Raw genomic sequence first — 19,623 nt, 5'->3', positions numbered from 1 at the left:
GTCAAAGGTCGAGCGTCAGCCGGCTCCGCCCCCTCAGGCATTCCAGACTCGCGGAGTGCTCGGCGTCTCGGCGCTCTGTGTGGCGGCGTCGGGAAGGGCCCTGCCGGGCCGGTGCGGCGGCCGGAGCCGGTGGGTGCGCGCCCGCGCTGGGGGCTGGCGTCCCCTCGGCCGGCCTCTGAGCGGCGCTCGGGGCCGGGTCGCCGCGGGGCTGGGGCGCAGCGGGCCCGGGGCGAGTCGGGGCGGGGAGCGGCGTCCGCCTCCGGAGCTTCCAGCCCGGGCCCCGGCGGCCGCTTCTCTGTAGACCCGAGGTCCTCAGAGGAACGGACCCAGGACCCCGCAGAAATGAAAGGAATGTGGAGTTGAGGTTCTTCCTTTTAATTTGGAGAGGAGTTAAGGACTTGCAGTGCACCTGCTGGGTTCGCGACCACGTGACCCGAAACTTTCCTCGGCTCTGGGGGCGGTGGTGCGGCCGGGCGTTTCTGCTCGCAGCGAGCGCGCGGGGCCGGCGGCGTGCGGGGCTGGGGGCGAGGTTGGGGCGAGGAAGCGGGAGACGCCGGCAGCGGCCTCCCCTGCGGCGTGGAACTCTCCCCGTTCGTAGTTCCCGGCCTGGAGAAGTTTGCCCGAGAACGCGTCCGTCGGCGGCCGGTGTCGCTGCGCACCCAGCCCTGGAGCTGCGTGATTCCTCGCAGCCGTCGGACCCGGAAGGATCAGCAGACTCCATTAAGTTCAGTTGTCGTGTGACTCACTTCAGGGCCCAGACTGCGCGGGCCCGAGGGGGCGTATCCCACCAATCGACTTCCACCGGTTTTAGGCTTAAGGGTTCCGACGAGGCTTGTCAGCTCCCAGCCTTTGATTTTTTTTTTTTTCTTTTGCCCTGACCTTTAGTCCCTGGGCAATTTGTAAGAAATGTTTAATTTTTAATCACAGGAAATAAGTAACCATGGTGCTCAATAGTTTGGATAAGATGATTCAACTCCAGAAAAACACTGCCAACATCAGGAATATCTGTGTTTTGGCTCATGTCGACCATGGTAAGAATCCTTTTTAAATGATGTATTTTCATTAATAGGGGGCGTGGGGGAATGTGTCTCTTCATGTCTCAGTGGAGTGAAGCTGTGGGCAAGCTGACAGTGATGTTTGCTAAGAAACAGGTCTTATTTTTTTAAAAGGTTTTCTGTGATGTTAGAGAAGCATGCTTGGTGTGAAGCATTTGAAATGAACACGGTTAATTAGCGATTAGCATTCTTCTATATAGTATCACATTGTTTTTTAAACCAGGACTTGAGTTTTTGTTTTTACAGGTTTTGCATGTAAAATGTCTGTAGTCTTGACATAATGTTCTCAGAGCCTGTGTTACATGATCCTATTTAATTCATCAGATATTTATTGAATAGCTGCTAAATTCAAGATATTTTACTAAGTATGTCAGGAGGTAGAGATTTATGAGTAGGGTACCAACCCAGCAGTAGAGGTTTTAGGGGTGAGGCAGGAAAAATGAGACAAACATATGAGAAAAAGTAGACTATAAAGGTTGGTAGAACTAGAGCATTTGGAAGCTAGGAGTCGGTTAGAAAAAAGGCTTCATAGCATAATTAGTATTAGAGATGATGCCTGAAGGAGGGCTCCAGATGACAGACGGGGACATTACAGGTGGAAATGTGTCGACAAAGGTGGGAGGAAATAAATGTAGTATGGGAACGGCAGAGATAGCTAATGCATGGTGTGTGTGCTTCTGACAGATAACTGCTGTAACACCAGAGAACTCCTTCATGCTAAGCCTGCTCTTGGTTTCAAACCCCTTTTTAGTTTGAGTGGCCACAGCAAAGTGATTGGACCGGCATGTGAAATAAAACCTATCTACCATCCTGAAGGTGAGGGACTAGTGGATAAAGGGCAGGCTGGGTCATGTCTCCCAGAGCTCTTCATGCCAGCTAAGCATTAGTATAAGTGTTAAGTGCTCCACCTGTGGAGTTAGGGAGTCAGGCAACCTGAATTTAGAACTCCATTTTCAAGTTTTGTACTTTGCCCTTTTGAGCTTCACTATCCACCATCTGTAAAACAGGATGAAAACTACACCTATCTTAAGGATGTGAAAATCAAATGTGAATGATAACGAGACTCTTTTGACAGGAAGGTAAATGATTTACTGTGAAAATGATCATTTATTTTTAGGCAGCCATTGGGGGAAAGAAATAAAGCAGGGGTGATGTAATCAAATAGCGCATTAGAAAGATTAGACTGGCAGTCGTGCAAGTGAAGTTTGGAAACTGAAAGAAAGAGAAATAATGGATCACTTTATAGGTGAAGCCAACTGGGAATGAATGTGCAAGTCCAGTGACTAATCCCTGCCCCAATCCTCCTGCCTTAGCCTCCTGAGTAGGTAGGACTACAGGTGTGTGCCATCATGCCCAGCTGTTTTTACTTTTTGTCAGTAGAGACAGGCTCTTGCAATGTTGCCCAGGCTGATTTTGAACTCCTGGCTTCAATCAAGCCTCCCACCTTGGCCTCCTAAATTGCTGGGATTACAGGTGTACTGCTTTCAGCCTAAAAATATATATATTTTGCTTTGTAAATTAAATGATGTGGAAAGTCAGTGTAGGGTGTGTGTAACAGATTACTGTAAATTTTCTCTTTAGAATTATGTTAAACTGCTACTAGCCCAGAAAGCCTATGGTTCATTTATTCGACAAATGTATTTATTGAATATCCTCTATATGCAAAGGATTGTTCTTGTCCTAGAGACATGGCCATGAATAAAGCAAAGTTCTTGCTTTCTTGATACTTATATTTTAGGGAGATATATGCTTGCTCTACCTAGAAAGAATTCTGCTTTACTGGGTAGCAGGAAATTGATGCTCTAGGATTATATGCTGATACATTTTATTTACATGGCAAACAGCACAATATTAAAGCTCTTCAGTGTTGCCACTGATTGGTCTCTGATTTGAGCTATTACAGAGATTCCACAGCTTTGCTGAAGTTCTTAGAGTGCAATAAAGACTTGTTTTGAAGGAAAAATCCTCCTTGTGTTTCTCCATCCCTGCTACAGTAGTTATGTATACCCATGGCATTCTTTAAACAAAGTTACCTGTTTTTACCACATGAAATTGTGTCAACTTTAGTTGTACATAGTCTGTTTAATTAAGGTAACCATAGATGTATACTGAGTATACAAAGAATTTCTTTTGTTATAAAGTAGTTTTCTAGGTTTAGGTTTGGATACTACATTTTATTGGTAGCGACAGTGTAGTTGATGCCCTCCACAGGCTATATTGCAAACAGTAAGAGGTATGGGCAGATTTCCTGAATTTCTTTGCTAAATAACTGTTTTCTTAAGACAGCTCAACTGGCAAATGCCAGCTAAGGCCAAACATGGGGAAATATGACAGAAGACTATGTTCTATTGTTTCTTGATGATGATTTACGCAGTATATCTTTCAGAGACAAAAATTATTGCTATCTTTTTGTCATTCTGTGCTATTAGGGGCTTAAGTTTATTAGCATAGTCACTGATATGGATATGGGATGATTGATGTAATAATTGTGATAAACTTGATCAAATTCTTGTAGGACAGATTATAGTAACTGTAAAAGTTGATTGTCAGATGTTCTATATTTTGATTGGCATGGTGGTTTGGCTCATCACTTGAAAGTCTATGCAGTATTCTCTATATAAAGTCTGCCTCAATTTAAGAAAAGTTCTGTGCTTAAATAAAAGTTGCTTAACAACTTTTCAGGTGAGGTTGATGAGATCCACAGGGTTTGAGATAAGGATGCAGCACTGTAGAATGCTGCCAGGTCATACTCTGTTCAAATGTCTACTAAGACTCTTTCGTCACCCAGCACAGATAAATAGGAATATTTGCCAAACCAATTCTTACAGGTATTAAATCTGTAGGAACAGTCTTTCACCCCATCCCTTCTAAAGAAGACATAGACTTGAGTTAATGTTATTGTGTTTTAACAGGAAAAACTACTCTGGCTGACTGTCTTATATCTAGCAATGGAATCATCTCCAGCCGCCTGGCAGGCAAGGTATGTTGTTATATTGATAAATACTTGTTGCATATCAGTAAGTGTTAGCCATCTGCAATGTGATGAACCATTTGCTGTGTCTTTCAGAGATCCAAAAAGGTATAAAGCATAGTTCTTGCATCTAAGTAGCTGCCAATCCATTTAACAAGATAAAATAGATGGTGAGAAAAACAGTTGCTTCTATTTTGCTTTCTTTTGCTTTATATTAATATTTTATAAGTGCAAAAGTGAGTTTTTGCAACAAGTCAAATGATACCTCATTGTGGAAGATTTCACCGAGATTCTTCACAGGTAGATAAGTTGGTTGGTTTGAGGAGAAGGCAGAGAAAACATCAGGTGGTGGGAAATAACATGGATAAAGGCTGATTTGTGTGTTGTGCTTGATTGGAGTGGAGCATTTGCCCTAGAGACTAGTGGGAGAGAAATTACACTGGTAGAGAGAATGTGTAAGATTATAGAAGATTTTGAAAGTTAACCTAAGTATCCTAAGTACCAAAGGAGGGCCTTAAGAAGCTTGAGGATCATGACGAAAATAGTGTTTTGGGAAATAAAGAGATCTTTATTTCTAGCTGTGAGCTAAAAGGGCTTGGAATAATTTACTTAGCAGTAGAAAAATAAAGAAGTGTTCTTATTTAGGATATAATCAGCAGGATTTGTAGGTAATAGGATAGAAGAAGAGTGGAGAAGCAAAATTGAATCAACAAAGTAGACTCGGGAGACTTGAAGGTAGAGTTGGGCACTTGATGTGGTTTGGTGGGGAGTTGGCCCCAAGATACTATGTAGAGCAGGCTGGAAAAAACTAGGTTGAGTGAAATAATGAAGTGGTTGTATTTTTCCCACTTGAGAAATTAGAAAAAAGTAAGTAGATGAAATAATAAAGCACAAATTAATGAAGTAGAAAATAGACATTTTATAGAAAGGATCAGTGAAGCCAAAAGTTTGTTCTTAGAAAAGATTATTAACACAGCTAACACACTTAATAATGGTAGACACATGTCATTGTACATTTAAAGAGTGAACCCTAATGTAAAGTATGGACTTTAATGTTTCAATGTTGGTTCATTGGTTGTTATAACAAATGTGTTATACCAAACAATTACATGATGTAAATAATAGGGGAAACTGGGAGTAGGGGAGAAAGGGCTACGTAGGAACCTCTACTTTCCAATCAGTTTTTCTGTAAACTTAAAGTTGCTCTAAACATATAAAGTCTATTAATTTAAAAAAATAACCAGCAGCATAGACAAGTCATGATTATCTTGACCAGAAAACTTTGTTTTGTTTTTCATTAACATTGTTGAGGAATGTTTGGTACTTGTCACTAGCCAATGTTCCTAATGTGGCTTATGTATTTGGGAAATATACGAAGTATAGTATACATAAGTATGTTTGACTGAATGACCAATAAAAAAGTAATACAACTGACAATTATCAGTAAGATTGATCAAGAAGAGAAGAGAGGAGGCAGAAATAAGTGATGCCAGGAAAGAAAATTCTGCAGAGATTAATAAGGTAATAATAGGACATAATGAACAAATTTATGGCAATGAACTTAAAAATGGTGAAGTGCAAAAACGTCTGGAAAACGATAACTGTGTTATTGTAAGCTATCATTTGGAGTCAAGAAGAAATAGAGTCAAGAAAAAATAGAAAACTTGAATTATCTTATAGTCATTTAAGAAATTAAATTGGGCCAGATGCAGTGGCTCACACCTGTAACGCCAGCACTTTAGGAGGCCAAGGCAGAAGGATCCATTGAGGCAGGAGTTCAAGACCAGCTTGAGTAACAAATTGAGACCCTGTCTCTATAAGAAATAAAAAAAATTAGCCGGCGTGGTGGCATGTGACTGTAGTCCTAGCTACTTGGGAGGCTGAGGGAGGAGGATTGCTTGAGCTCAGGAGTTTGAGGTGGGTAGTGAACTCTGATGATGCCACTGCACTCTGCCCTGGGTGACAGAGCAAGATCCTGTCTCAGAAAGAAAGGAGGAAGGAAAAGAGGGAGGGAGGGAGGAAGGAAGAAAGGAAGGAGAGAGAGAGAAAGAAAGAAAGAAATTGAATTGATGGGTAAAAACTTTCCACAAAGAAAAGGCCCAGATGGTTTAATTGTCTAGTTTTACCAAATATTTGAGGAACAAATAATTTCAGTCCTACTAGAACCATTTCAGAATACAGGGGAGGAAAACCCAACAATAGGCAATAGTCTCCAAATCACTTGAAGGTAGCATACATAACTTTGATACCAAAAGTCCATTAAGAATTATACAAAACAGGAAAATTCCATGCCAACCTCATGGTTGTGGATGTAAAAATTATAACCCTCATTAGCAAACTGAATCCAGCATTGTATAACAAGTTCTTCATAACCAAATACAGTTTATCTGAAGAAATTCAAGATTGGTCTAACATGTAATTTCACCATGTTTATGGATTAAAGAAAGAAAATCATGATCCTTTCAGTAGATACAGAAGACATTTAAGAAAGCTTAACATCTCTTATGGTATAACTTCTTTACAATGTGTAGGTTATACAAGGGAACTTCTGTAATGTGATATGGGATATTTACCCAAAGAACCTACAGTGAAGATTGAGCTTAATGATGAAGTGTTGAAACTTTTCTATTTAGAGTCAGGAACAAGGCAAGAATGGTTATTGTACTTTCTGCTCATTGTATGATAACTTCTATTTTACATTGTACTAAAGGTTCTAGCTGCAGTAGTAAGGCAAGAAAGAAAAATAAAAAGTGTGAATTTTGGAAAGGAGGAAACATCATCTTATTAATAGATGATACGACTTTATAGAAAGTTCAAAAGAGTATGTAGATAAATTGCTAGGTTATTAATAAGAATTTAGCAGATTTTAGGATTCAAAAATAATTGAAATGTACATGAGCAACAGATAATATAGAGCCATTTAAAAATACATACCATTTAAAAAGCATAAAAAATGTACTTATGAGATATAGGAGACAACTTAAATGGAGAGATACACTATGTTCGCGTATTGGCTGAGTTGGTATTTTAAAAAATGACAGTTTTTTAATGTTGACCTACAGAGTCAGCAGTTCTTGTAAAAATTCCAATAGTTTTGAATTCGGACTTGATATGCTGATTTTAAAATTCATACAGAAGAGCAAATAAACCAGTAATAACCAAGACACATCTGAAGAAGAGTAGGGTATGGAAATATGTCTTATCAGATGGCAAAACTTATGATAAACTTATTATATCTTGTGGTTTGTAATCAGCTGAGGCATAAAATTGATTGATGGCCCAGAATAGTAAGCCTAGAAACACACACACACATGTACGCTGACATTTCAGATCTGTGGAGAAAAGATGAACCTCTCAAATGGTCTGTGGGCATTTAATTATCCATGTACGGGGGACAAAATTGGATTTCTGCTTAACACCACACACAAAAATCCATTGCACATGGTTAAAATATTTATATGTGAAACGCAAAACTAAAAAGTTTTTAGGAAATAATATAGGGTAATACTTTTATGACCAAAAGGGAAGAGTTCTTAGGACAAAAATGTCAAACTATTACATAAGATGTTAATTACTTTAAATTAAGAACATATTTATCAAAGATACCATAAAGAAAGTGAAAAAAGTAAGCCTGATAACTAGGGGAAAGTATTAATAACACATATAACTGACAAAGGACTAATATTCAGAGACTATAACTATCTCCTGTCTAAAACATAATAAACCTGTAGTACAACCAGTAGGAAGATGGAAAAAAATCATGTACAGGAAACTCACAGAAAAGGAATGTTAAATGGCCAATACAATAAACTTATAAAAGGATACTGGGTCCCCTTGATAATAGGAGAAATGCAAATTAAAACCACGGGATGTTATTTATCACCCATCTGATATAAAAGATAAAGTCCAGCTATGTCAAGTGTTGTCAGTGTTACGGAGCATCAAAGGCACTGTTGCACTGTTGAGAGTGGGGATCAGTCCAACTAATATGGAAAATAATTTGGAAATATTTAGTTAGGTTGAAGATGTGCAAATTTAATAAGTCAGAAATTCCACTCCTAGGTAGTGTGCAAGAGACCCCTAACTGTTCATATCATCTCAGTTACAGTTACAAAAAAATCTGGAATCAATCTGCATGTCCATCAATAATAGAATGGGTAAATGAGCGTGGTAGATTTGTGAGGTGGAGTATTTGTGAGGTGGAGGCGGTGATGAACATGAGTGCATTATAACTATATCCATCAACATGGGTGAATCGCAGGAATGTAATATCAAATAAAGAAAAAGTGACAGAACAATATATTTAGTATGATTACATTTATATAAGGCTTAAAACTTGCAACTCTAGATGATATCTTCTTTAGTGAGACGTTCATTTTTTTAAATTATAAAGAGAATGATCAAGGTAAAGTTCAGGATAGTGGTTACCTACCTATGAGCCAGGGACACAGGGGACTTCAAAAGTAGCAGAAACTTTTTTTTTTTCTTAAATAGGACAGTGCATTCACAGGTGTTCGTTGTAACATACTCATTTAGAAGATGAACGAGGGACTGAAACTTTTTGAATAAGGCCTGTCTGAGAGATTAGAGAGGTGAAAGGAAACCAGCAGTGGCATCTAAATGGGGAAACTTTGAGATTTCAGACTCTTGGAACAATTTCACATATGCATGAGAGCACACATGCACACAGAAGGTGATTAACTATGTGTTAATCTGGAATCAAGAAAAGTGAGGATCGGAAAAGATTATTGTGTTTGTCCACGAGGTCATTGGTACCTTTTAGGACTTTGGTTTTGCCAGAGCTGGGAAATGGAAACCTTTCTGAAAATTAATGAATTAATATGGATGAATAAATGTGGCAATCCCATATCAATAAATTATTCTCAAGGCTTTTGAATGAAAGGAATGAATGAGTATAAAGATTAAGAGTTTTTGAAAAATTTGACAGTGGAAAGAAGGCAGGGCAAGGAAAAGATCATTCTGGAGAGGGAGAAAAGAGGTTAGTGTGGTGCTTAGGGCTGAGGAGTTGGAAAGGGATGGGGTATTCAGTGAAGCCACTGTCAGTATCGATAAAGGGCGAAGCCAGATGATTTGAGATGCAGGCCCTTGTTTGTGGGCATTAAAGCTTTATGACAGTCATCAGCAAAATGGTGATATTATATATATTTTCTATTGTATTCTTTTTTAAAAATGTTTAAAATTTATTAATTTGGGAAAAGGAGTAAAGGGTTCTCCTACTTCTAGAGACTTTCTGTTTCAGTCTCTGCTCAGAATTTGTCCAACAGCTTATGAATAGGAGAAGAATGGCTGTGTTCTTGATAAATGGAAGGAATGTCCCCAAATACTACTTTATGTGAATTTTTCTTGGACTACCCAAACACTCACAGCAGAAATTTGGATAAGCAACACTCTGGGGAGGGCGTGCAGTGTTTGAATACATTTGTGAGTTCCTGGTGCTAATATTTTTCAATTTGTCATGTTGTCTTCCCCTCAACCAACTTCCCTTCTCCAGGCCCCTGTCCCTTAAAAAAAAAAAAAAAAAAAGGCTCTAGTTTAAAATTTAAGTATTTAAAGCAAAAATCTAAATCAGCCAATTTTAATATTACATTTTAATTCATTGGGAAGTAAGGATGCATATGTTGCACTTTTCCAGTTAAGGTACATGGACAGCAGAGAAGACGAACAGATCCGAGGGATCACTATGAAATCCAGTGCGATTTCACTACATTATGCAACAGGTAAAGCAATCTGTGTTTTAAAGAAAAATCGTTTTGCATCTTTCGTGTCCTCCCTTCTCTTTCTGAATTGCATGCCACAATTTCTTTGCTTTAAATTCTACATATTTCATTCTGGCCTCTCCAAATGCTCTGTTGTCAGAGTCAGGCTGTCCAGGCTTGGCTGCGTATGGGAACCTCTGACTGGCAAGGGCAGAAGAAATGGCGGTTCACACTTGCCCCCTCGAACAGGTGACTATATGGATTTCTTCAGAAGGAAAGTCAGGAACCTTAGGACTTTGCTGCCTCAGCCTTAATGTTTTGTTTCCTCGCTGGATCCTTGTTCTGCTCCCTGGCCTGCAGATGAGATTTGCAGTTGCCTTTGCTACTTAATGGTGGATTGCCATGGTCAGACTCGCTCGCTGTCCCCAAATGAGGATGCCATTTTGATGGTAACACTTGTAGCAATTTATCAGACAGAAGTAGTCTTACAAGTGTGTGAGGTACATGTTCATTGATACCAAAAAAATTGGATTAATTAAAAAAGTGCCAGCAACCTAAATGCCAGTAGAATGGTTAAATAAGCCGATACATCCATGCTGTGAAATACTATGCAGCTGTTAAAACAGATGTTTGACCTGTGTGTAATTGTATAGGAAAAAATGGTGTGTTGAAACAAAAAAGCAAGTTGCAGAGTATTTTGGTAAGATGTGAATGTGTTTGGGTAATAAAAATATATTCTGTATGCAGGTGAAGTCGTCTGGAAGGATACATGCCAAACTCCTAACAGTAGTTATCTCCAGGGGCTCTATTATGGCAAAACTTGCTCTTTTTAAAATATCTATTTCTCTGTACTGTTTGAAAATTTTATACAAAATATATTTTTATAATTAGAAGAAAATAATAAATATATATTTTATTTCCCTACTGGACCGCCCTGTGGTTCATCCTTCGCAGTGTCATATCTCTGGCACTGGCACCAAGGGAGGTAGTGTGTGGGGCATGGCTGTTGTAGCAGACCAGTTTTGAAGCTCTTACACACATGAATTCCCAATGTTTAATATTTAAGGTAATGCTTTATTTTTTTAAAAAACTTCCTCTCACATTTTAAAGGATATGGCCTTATTCTGTGATCTAGAGAGTGGGGTCAAGGTCTATTTCTTATCTCTCATTTTATAGACTTCATTTTGTAGCCTGCCTTCTTCCATACTCAGATCATTAGTTTGCTTTTATTCGAAGATTCCTCTAGTGTTGATTTTAGTTGCTCTGCTCTCGACTTTGTCTCTAGTCTTCCTACCCCCTCACTGTTTTAACTGCTTCCTTAAGGTTTAATTTATATGCTATAAAATTCACCCACTCCAATTCACTTTTGTCTTTCTGGTATAGTATTGTAGGAGACTGGCTATAGGATCCTGGGAATGGAATGGTCTACCCTCTCTTTGTCGAGCTTTGTGACCTTGAGCTGCCTCACACTCAGATTGTTTTAGATATGATTCTTTGATTGCAAAGAACAGAGACAAAGCTAGTTTGGGTTGGGGTGGAATAGCTTATTGAAAGAATATGTGTAAAATGATATTGGAAATAATATTCACAAAAATTGAAAAACAGGAATCTTATTGGAGTGATGTCTCATAGAAGTTGGAGCCACATTTTGATTCTGGATCCAGGATGGCCCTAGAGACCACATTAGTAAAAGTTTATGGATCTTCCTTCTGGAACTCCACTGTTGTCCCTGGGTTTGGTCATCTGTTTTTTCTCTCTGCTATTATCCTATACGTGTCTTCTCTATTCATAGCTTTTGCCTACTTGTCATGTGTCCATCTTCCTACACTAACCTTGCCCTGACTCCTTATCACTACTATCTGTTCTTCCACCTTATTTCTGTTGCTTACTGCTTCACTCTCTTGTGTTTCTGAGCACACAGTCCAGAGCAGGATGTGGCTCAGTCTTTTATGCCAGGCCATTGCAGAAGTTTCACCTAGAGCAAGGAGTAGCTGCCCTTGGTTGGGTAGTCACCTCGTAGTCCATTCGGTGGTGATTGGAGTGGAGTCATAAAGTATCAAACATGTTTCTCTGTAAGCATGTCAAGCATGGCATGACTGCCTAGAAGGGACTTTGGGCTAGGCAGTCATCATAATTGACAATGCAGAGCTTTGTTTTCGAAATCTACAAAGTGGGGATGGAAGTTGGGAATGTTGACTGAGACATAACCTCTTAGAACACCTTGGAATACCTCAGCCTATCCCTCATGCCTTCTTCCATGATTTCAGCAGACATCATTACCTTCTTTTCACAGAAGAGGGAAGACTTCTCAACTGCTTGCCATTGTACCTCAAACTGTGATGGTATTGGCATTTTTTGCCTACCTCTTGTCATTGGGAAAGACCTGTGTTCTGGACTTATTTTCTATTTATGATCTTTTCTATTTATGGTCTTTTCTCCTGTATTTTCAACCTTTCTTTCTGTACTGTTTCCTACTTGGCAGCTTTTAAGCATGCTTAAGTCTGCCTTGTCTTAAGACGTACGTATATCCTTTTAGCCCCACATCCCCCTGCACGTTCCCTTTACCCCCTTCCTAGTCAGTTACTACTATTACTCTCTCACCTGCTCTGATGGTAGGACCTGAGCCTTAGAGTAATGACACACATTAGCAATGTGAAATTGAGTGGAAGACAGTTGGTCCTTGATCTATGACTCTCCCTTTGGGGTGATGGAGAAAAATTAGTGAAATTCCAAGAAGTGAACATAAATCTTTTTTTATTCTGGGGTTTCTTATTCTAGTTCTTATTCTTAGATCCTTCCAAGCAAAAATGCCAATAAGCAAAGGAATCAAGACAGTGTGGATGTGTAATAGATTTACTACCTATGCAGCAGGACTTGAAAGGTGGAGTTCTTAGTGATGTCAGAGTTCACAGTGTGGCCGCAGTACTGGGCAGCTGATGTGGACTCACATTATACTGAGAAAGACCAAAAGTGAACGGGGTACACCATAATCAGAAGTGGCCTGTACGTGGTGTAGTTTGTTTCATGTTGGAGAAAGGTCTGGAGAGTCCTTTGGGATGGGTTTGTGCAGCAAAAAAAGAAAATTTGTTTGCTACTCATAGTTGTTTCTAGATCATTGTTCTCTTCTCCCTAAACCATATCGCTTTTGACACATACCATCAGAGTCAGCCACCCATGATCTCTTGTGGCAGCCTTCTCATGAAGACAGTTTGGTTACCTTGTTACCTGTGTCAGTACATGGGAGATAAAATGCATCCTATTGTGCTTTATAATTCTGTCAAATAATAAACTATATTAGTTGATTTGTAACTTTATATATCCATTTAAAACGTAAAAGAATAGTGATATTTTCTATGGAGGGAGACTTGTGATTACTGTATAGTTGGGATATAATTTATGTACATAATTGTTATATGTTCATATATGAAGAATTTAGTCAGGAACATATCCTCAGATAACTCAGGTTCTGCCTGTATTCCTGTTATTTTTATTAGATACATTTTCTTCTACCAATACACTGCAACATTAAAGACACTTGCATGAAGTTCAGATCCTCATCCGTAACTTGAGTCTTTCTCTGTTCCTTTATTTTAAGGAAAGTTTTCTCTTATCAGCTTTCTATGTATGCTTTACTGAACATTTCCAGTGTTTTGGAAATTGCATACTAAACTTTACATGAAGTTTTACTGTTCACAGAGGAGATATTTTGTCAGGTGATGGTGACAAATGTGCACCTTCTGTGAAACAATTATGTGTGATACTTTAAAACCATGAGCAAGGGAGAGATTCTTTTCCATAACTCCCTATTAGCAGCAAAAATTGCCTGCAAGATATCTCCAATAATTCAGGCCTTCCAACTTTTTTTTTCTTCAGTTGCCCAGAACATAAAAAAATCGGATTGTTGCTTGGCTTTTTAGATCAGCCCCCTGAAATGAAGAGATTTTTTTTTGGAATGCCTGGGAAATAAGGCAGCAGAAATTTGTGTCCCTGAATGCTGTAGCAGGAATTAGTTCAATACACAGCTTCAGGACTGTGTTACAAATCAGATTATTCAGCATGCTTAAAAAATTTTGTCTCTGAGAAGTGTTATGCCTTCTAAAGTTTTTAAATAATTTTGTTATTAGTAATAATATCTAGCATAGTAAACCCTAATTTTCAATATATTTTTAAATTTGATCTTCATGGGCAAAAGTGGTAGATGGCATTAAAGAAAACAAGTTTTAAAATGGCATAATGTGGCTAAAGGCACAGCAAAAGAGCTGTGCTTATGACCTTTTTTTTCTCTGATGGATAGAGGACTTCTTTCCCTCTACCTTTGAAACAATTTGAAGTTATCTGGAAAAGGTTAAGATGAAAAAGGCATTGAAGGGAGATGGAGGCTTGGCTCTGAGCTGAGTTTAGCCTTTGCCAGCTGTGTGACTAACCACAGCACTTCCTCTTTCTCACTGTTGAGTAAACTTGAGAAACTCCAGGTTAAACAGAGTTGGACAGACTTTTTTATTACAGAGTTTCTCTGAACCTTTAATATGTACATGCGTTGTGAGCTCCAAAGCCAGCTGTATTTCCCAGCTGTAGTATTGGGTCACACACCCTGATTTTCAGGATGTAATTTTCAGGTGGAAACACTGGGTCTGTCACTAGGTTTCTGTTCCCTTCTAGATCTGAACCTGCCATCCCTGAATGAATTTTAAAGGGTCTGGATATTAGGGGGGGATAGGTAGGTAGGTGTTGATTTTTCTGGTATACTCTAAAAGGTTTGTAACCCCAGTTAAAGATAAGAGCACTGTAGTATAGAAACCCTGAGACTTCTGTATGAGTGCATTTTTAGACTCTGTAAAGAACTTGGTAGGACACTCAGTCGCTGAAACTTCTGTGTTGGGTCCAGGTAGTATCACAGAGAAAGGATGGGAAAATGCTTGTAGTTCTCCACCCTAGAGTCTGGAGTTTAGTTAAATGAACAAGCAAGTGTTTCCTCAGCTGCAAAGTATAAGGTAATCCTGGACCTGAGAAGGGATGAGATCATTAGGTAGACCTGGCTGTGCTGCTGGCTTGCTGCGTTTGTGACCTTGGTTACTCTCTCACCTTTTGGGGGCTTCGGCATGTTTATCCATGAAATGAAGGGTTAGGCTAAGAAATGCTGAGTGATTGCAAGAATCTTGCAGCTTTTGCTTTATATGATAGGCCCCTGAACCATGCTAGACCTACTCACCTTTCTCTGATTTATTCAGTTGAGACAATGGTGCTTATCCAGGAGGGCCGCTGCAAGAACCAGTGCTGTGAGATCTGACAGTGAAAGGCTTGATTAAGGCACAGTGGGCCAGGGCTCCAGGCCCCTTGTTATTTGACTTCTTTGATTTGCTTTGGAGGTGTCCTGTCTTCTTTGGTTGGAACCTTCCCTGGTGGTTGTAGCAGAACAAGGACTCCTTATAAAGCAGTTTGTATGAAAAGACCAGGAGGCTGGGGGAGGAGTGGTGCTGAGGAAGACAGTCTGACTCTCACTGGTGGCAGTCCTTCCCACTGATCCCTGGTTCACCTTGGAGTCCTTCATCCAGCGTTCTGGAAATTCACTACCAGTGGATAAAATTGCCATCCTGAGTGTAGTGGTTAAAGGTACGGTCTTTAGAGTAAGGTGGGTTTCAGCTTCTGCTCTATCATTTTCAATTGTTTGATCTTAGACAGTTAACCTCAGAATTGGGTTCTAGCTGGATGTCCTTGAGAAAGATACTTAACTTTTCTGTTGTCCTAGTTACCAGCTCTATAAAATTGGGCCAGTGGTAGTACTACTACTGTAAAGGGTTATTGTAAGTAACATTAGATCATGTCTGTAATATGCTTAGAATGATGCCAGGCACAAATAGTCCACAGATGCTGGCTCTGGTTGTGGTTATTGTGGTGGTGTTTTATCATCATCAGTATCACTTATGGCACAGGTCATTAAAATTATATTGGGGAAAATCCTTTAAATAACCCGTAAATTACAGGTTGAGTACCATAAATCCAAAAATCCGAAATGCAGAATGTCCAAAATCCAGAACTTTTTGAACACTAATATAATGCTCAAAGGAGTCATTTTGGATTTCAGATTTTTGGGTTTGGGATGCTTAACCTGTAAATAAAAGCAAATATTCCAAAGTCTGAAATCCAAAACTCTTCTGTCCCATACATTTGGGATAAGGGTTACTCAACTGTATACATTCAACCCTATAGTAATTCTTGAGCACATTGAAGTTAAACTCAGTTAAACACTGAATTACGGGGAGGAGCAAAAATAAAGTATGTTTGAGGATTTAAATAATTATTTTTCCTTTAAAGAGGATGATATCAAATTTAATAGTAATGGGGAATGAGTGTAGAATTCTACTGTTTTTCTCAATGGTTTACTGAATTATGTTTTAACGATAAATGTCTGTAACCTAGAGTGACCGATTTTGGGGGGAGGGGCAGGATTTGCTGGGGATTAAGGGCTTTGATAGGATGTAGGAATTTTAGTGCTAAAACCGGACAGATCAGGATGAGTTGTCACCCTACTCTAAGCTTAATACATTTGCTTTTTGTGAATATTAAAGGAGATAATATATATGAGAGTAAATAGCACACTGTTTGGCACATAGTAACCACTCTGTAAGTTTTTATAGAATTGAGTATAAATCTTGATTGGGCAGATATAAATACACTGTTCTTTGAGAAAGTGTACAGAAGAACTTGGCCAACTGCTTTATGTCGTTTTAAATTGGCATTTTTGGCCCCTTTGAACAGCTTTCACTGTCAGGCCCCTGGGCATTCGTTTCTTTCAGTCTCAATGTCCTAATCTGTAAAATGAGAATAGTAATATGTATCTACTGAGGGTATGGTAAGGATTTAATAATGTGAGATTAGCACACTGGAAGTGTTTAGCACAGTGCCTTGCTCCCACTAAGCTCTTAATAAGTGGTAACTATTAGAATAATAAAGTCCTTTATCATTTTATGTAGATGCTATTTGAAATCAGTAGTCCCTTCAGTGGGAAAAGTTAGAATGAGAGCTGTTGATTGAGCTTTTGGCTCCTTTAGCTTTGTTCAGTTTTTCTTAGAAACTTTCTTATTCTAGAATTCCTGAGGAAGAACATTGCATACCTGCACAGCTGAAATATGTGTTTCTAATTTTATTTCAGGTAATGAGGAGTACCTGATTAATCTGATAGACTCTCCAGGACATGTGGATTTTTCCTCAGAAGTGTCAACAGCTGTTCGCATTTGTGACGGGTGCATTATTGTGGTAGATGCTGTGGAAGGAGTCTGTCCACAGGTAAGGGAGGGTAACGTGAAAACATTTAAGTGGATAAAGAAGGTGGGGAAGTAGGAGGAACCCTTGTTGATTACTCTGTGCCACTTTAGGCATTTCATTGACAGTCTGAACATCGGTTTTATATTTCACAGTTGGTAACATTCCAGTCTGTGATGGAGTAAATCACCAGAGTTGTGAAGGGATCTTAGAGATGGTGACTTTAACTTTAGATATTTTAAATTGAAGTGTCTATGATACCCTTTTAGAGAGGGACTTAGCAAAAATGGGAGAAATGTTGAATTTGGAGAGGATCTGGAGGTTTTACTCCAATGGAGAAGGTTTTTGAATTGTGAGAGATTGTTGATACCAAGATACTGAGCTAGTTCTCCTCTGGGAAAAATTCTCTTCTGTCGGTGCCTCAGTCTACACATCTGTTTCACCTACTTACACGCACATGCACACTCCCTTTGTACTTCTTTTTCTTATTCTTCCATATCCTTAATCCATTGTTTCTCATCTGTTCCACCAAAGTTAGCAAACTCACCCCTAAGGCCACAGTGAACTTAGAGCTCTGGTAGGGATGGAGCTCAACGTGCCTAAGTTCATTTCTTTTAATAATTTTTTTTCAAAACTTATGTTTTATCTTAAAAAAAAAATCACCATTGTATTCTAGTCCTTAACATACACATTTTTGTTTTAATGTTTTTTTAAAAGAATAATACAATATTTAAATTACTCAAATGAAGGAAATCTGATATTCTAAGAAGGTATACTATGATTATCCTGTAGCCTCCCCTCTGCTGTGCCCTGATGGCACAGGCTCCCAACTGGAGAAGCACAGCCTCAGTCTGTGTAGTGTCTTTATATCCTGACAGGATAAGTGAAACTCACACGCCTGACTTTATAATAGTAGAGTAGAGGTTACCTTTACGAGATCAGGGAGGTGTACACAGGGGGCTTCTGGAGAAATGTTTTATAATATTTTTTGATTTGTGTGCTGGTAACATGAGTTTTTATTTTATAATTTTTCAGTTAACTCTGTGTACCTGTGTGTGTGTGTGTGTGTGTGTGTGTGTGTGTCTATAAACACACCAAACCCTTCATATCTTTGCATAATTTTATTTATCCTTCTTAAATAAACTGTCAGTTCCGTAGAGGTAAGGATGGTTTCTTGTCTGCAGTCATTTGTTACCGTGCTGTATATATACTTTGTGAATGCCTCATGAATACCTTTGTCTGACTGGCATAGTCTGAGTTGTGATAAAGGAGTATGAGAGTAGTTTTAATTATTTCTAATTATTTCCAATCATGAGTTTTACATTTTTCTCTGTTTTTCTCAGACACAAGCAGTTCTGCGACAAGCCTGGCTTGAAAACATCCGTCCAGTTTTAGTGATTAATAAGATAGATCGCTTGATAGTAGAACTGAAATTCACCCCACAGGAGGCCTATTCTCACCTCAAGAATATTTTAGAACAGGTATTTTATTCTTCAGTATTTTAAAAATTGGGGCGCAAAGAAAAGTTGTAGGGAAGTTAAGGAAGTTACTGAGTTGGATATGAGGCATTGCTACAGAAAATTGAACTTTTCCACTTAAGGTTCATGCATGTTGGAGTCTTGCTACAACAGAGGCAACAGAACAGACGTGTTCCCAGGAGTGCCTTCCATCTCCTGGAAGCACCCATAGTATGAAGGTTGGATAATAGGCTCTCTTTTTTAAAAGTTTGTAGGTAGGTTCCAAAGGGAAGCAATACTAGGAGGCACTATGATGTTTCTTTATCTGTCTTTAGTCGAAATTTTACCCAAGCATTCATTTATTGAGCAAACATTTCATTTGTATGTTGAATAAATGAATTATTGAATGTCCATTGTATGCTAGGGATTATGAATATAAAAATGGATAGATCAGAGTCCTGTTTTCAGAAGAGCTCAAAGAGTATACTAGGGGAGACAGTTAAAGAGTTATTTGGAGAACAATGAGTTCTGAGTGTGATTCAACAGCATAGATGAGGGGCCACCTAACCCAGTCTGGATCAAGAGGAAAGAAGGAATTAGAAGTCTCACAATGGATGCCTTGAGGTGGAAGAAAGGTAGGTGTTTGCCAGGCAGAAAATTAGGGAAAGGACATTCAAAAGAGAAGAAATAGAATGTGCAAACTCATAAAGGCAAGAGAAAGCTTGGTACAATGTTTCATTCAAGGAACTGCAAATTGTTGATTATAGCTGAAGAATTTGATCATGTAAGCAGTGATGAGACTGGAGAAAGGAGTATGGGACTTAGATTTTGGTGAACCTTGTATGCCATGCATAGGAGTTTGAAATTTCTTCTTCAAGACAATGGAAAGCCATTGATGAGACCAACCTGAGTATATTTATTTGTTAATGGGAGGCAATGATAAAGGTAGAGTAATGAAAAAGAATGATGGATGGATCCAGTTCCTTGTAGAAATAGGCACAGGTGAAATCCTCCTGCCCTGCAGTGGCAGATGAAGGGCCAACAGTATTTGCAGATGTAAACAGACTTACAAGTTGGAATATGGGGAACTTGCAAGAATTCTGAGTAATAGGTTCCACTTTCTTTCTGAGCTAGGAAATAAGATTACTGCTTATTTGGGAGTG

General features: G+C 39.0%; 1 protein-coding gene across 3 annotated transcripts in view; it reads left to right on the top strand.

Moving 5' to 3' along the window:
* The first annotated feature begins 42 nt into the window (after positions 1-42).
* EFL1 (elongation factor like GTPase 1) overlaps positions 43-19,623 on the top strand; it is a 127,508-nt gene continuing 107,927 nt past the window's right edge. For 2 of the 3 annotated variants that reach the window (XM_045561563.1, XM_045561565.1), the window contains exons 1-6: positions 43-129; positions 928-1,031; positions 3,968-4,035; positions 9,680-9,764; positions 16,894-17,027; positions 18,347-18,484. In XM_045561563.1, coding sequence (XP_045417519.1) covers positions 941-1,031; positions 3,968-4,035; positions 9,680-9,764; positions 16,894-17,027; positions 18,347-18,484 — 516 coding nt within the window. In that variant the 5' untranslated portion in view covers positions 43-129; positions 928-940. Of the gene's footprint in view, positions 130-927; positions 1,032-1,806; positions 1,872-3,967; positions 4,036-9,679; positions 9,765-16,893; positions 17,028-18,346; positions 18,485-19,623 lie in introns of those variants that run through there. The other variant, XM_045561564.1, reaches the window with a different exon arrangement.

The sequence above is a fragment of the Lemur catta genome, chromosome 9, assembly GCF_020740605.2.
Source record: "Lemur catta isolate mLemCat1 chromosome 9, mLemCat1.pri, whole genome shotgun sequence".
NCBI classification, from domain to species: domain Eukaryota; kingdom Metazoa; phylum Chordata; class Mammalia; order Primates; family Lemuridae; genus Lemur; species Lemur catta.
The sequence above is the reverse complement of the archived record's forward strand: the minus strand, read 5'-3'. Positions and strand labels throughout refer to the sequence as shown.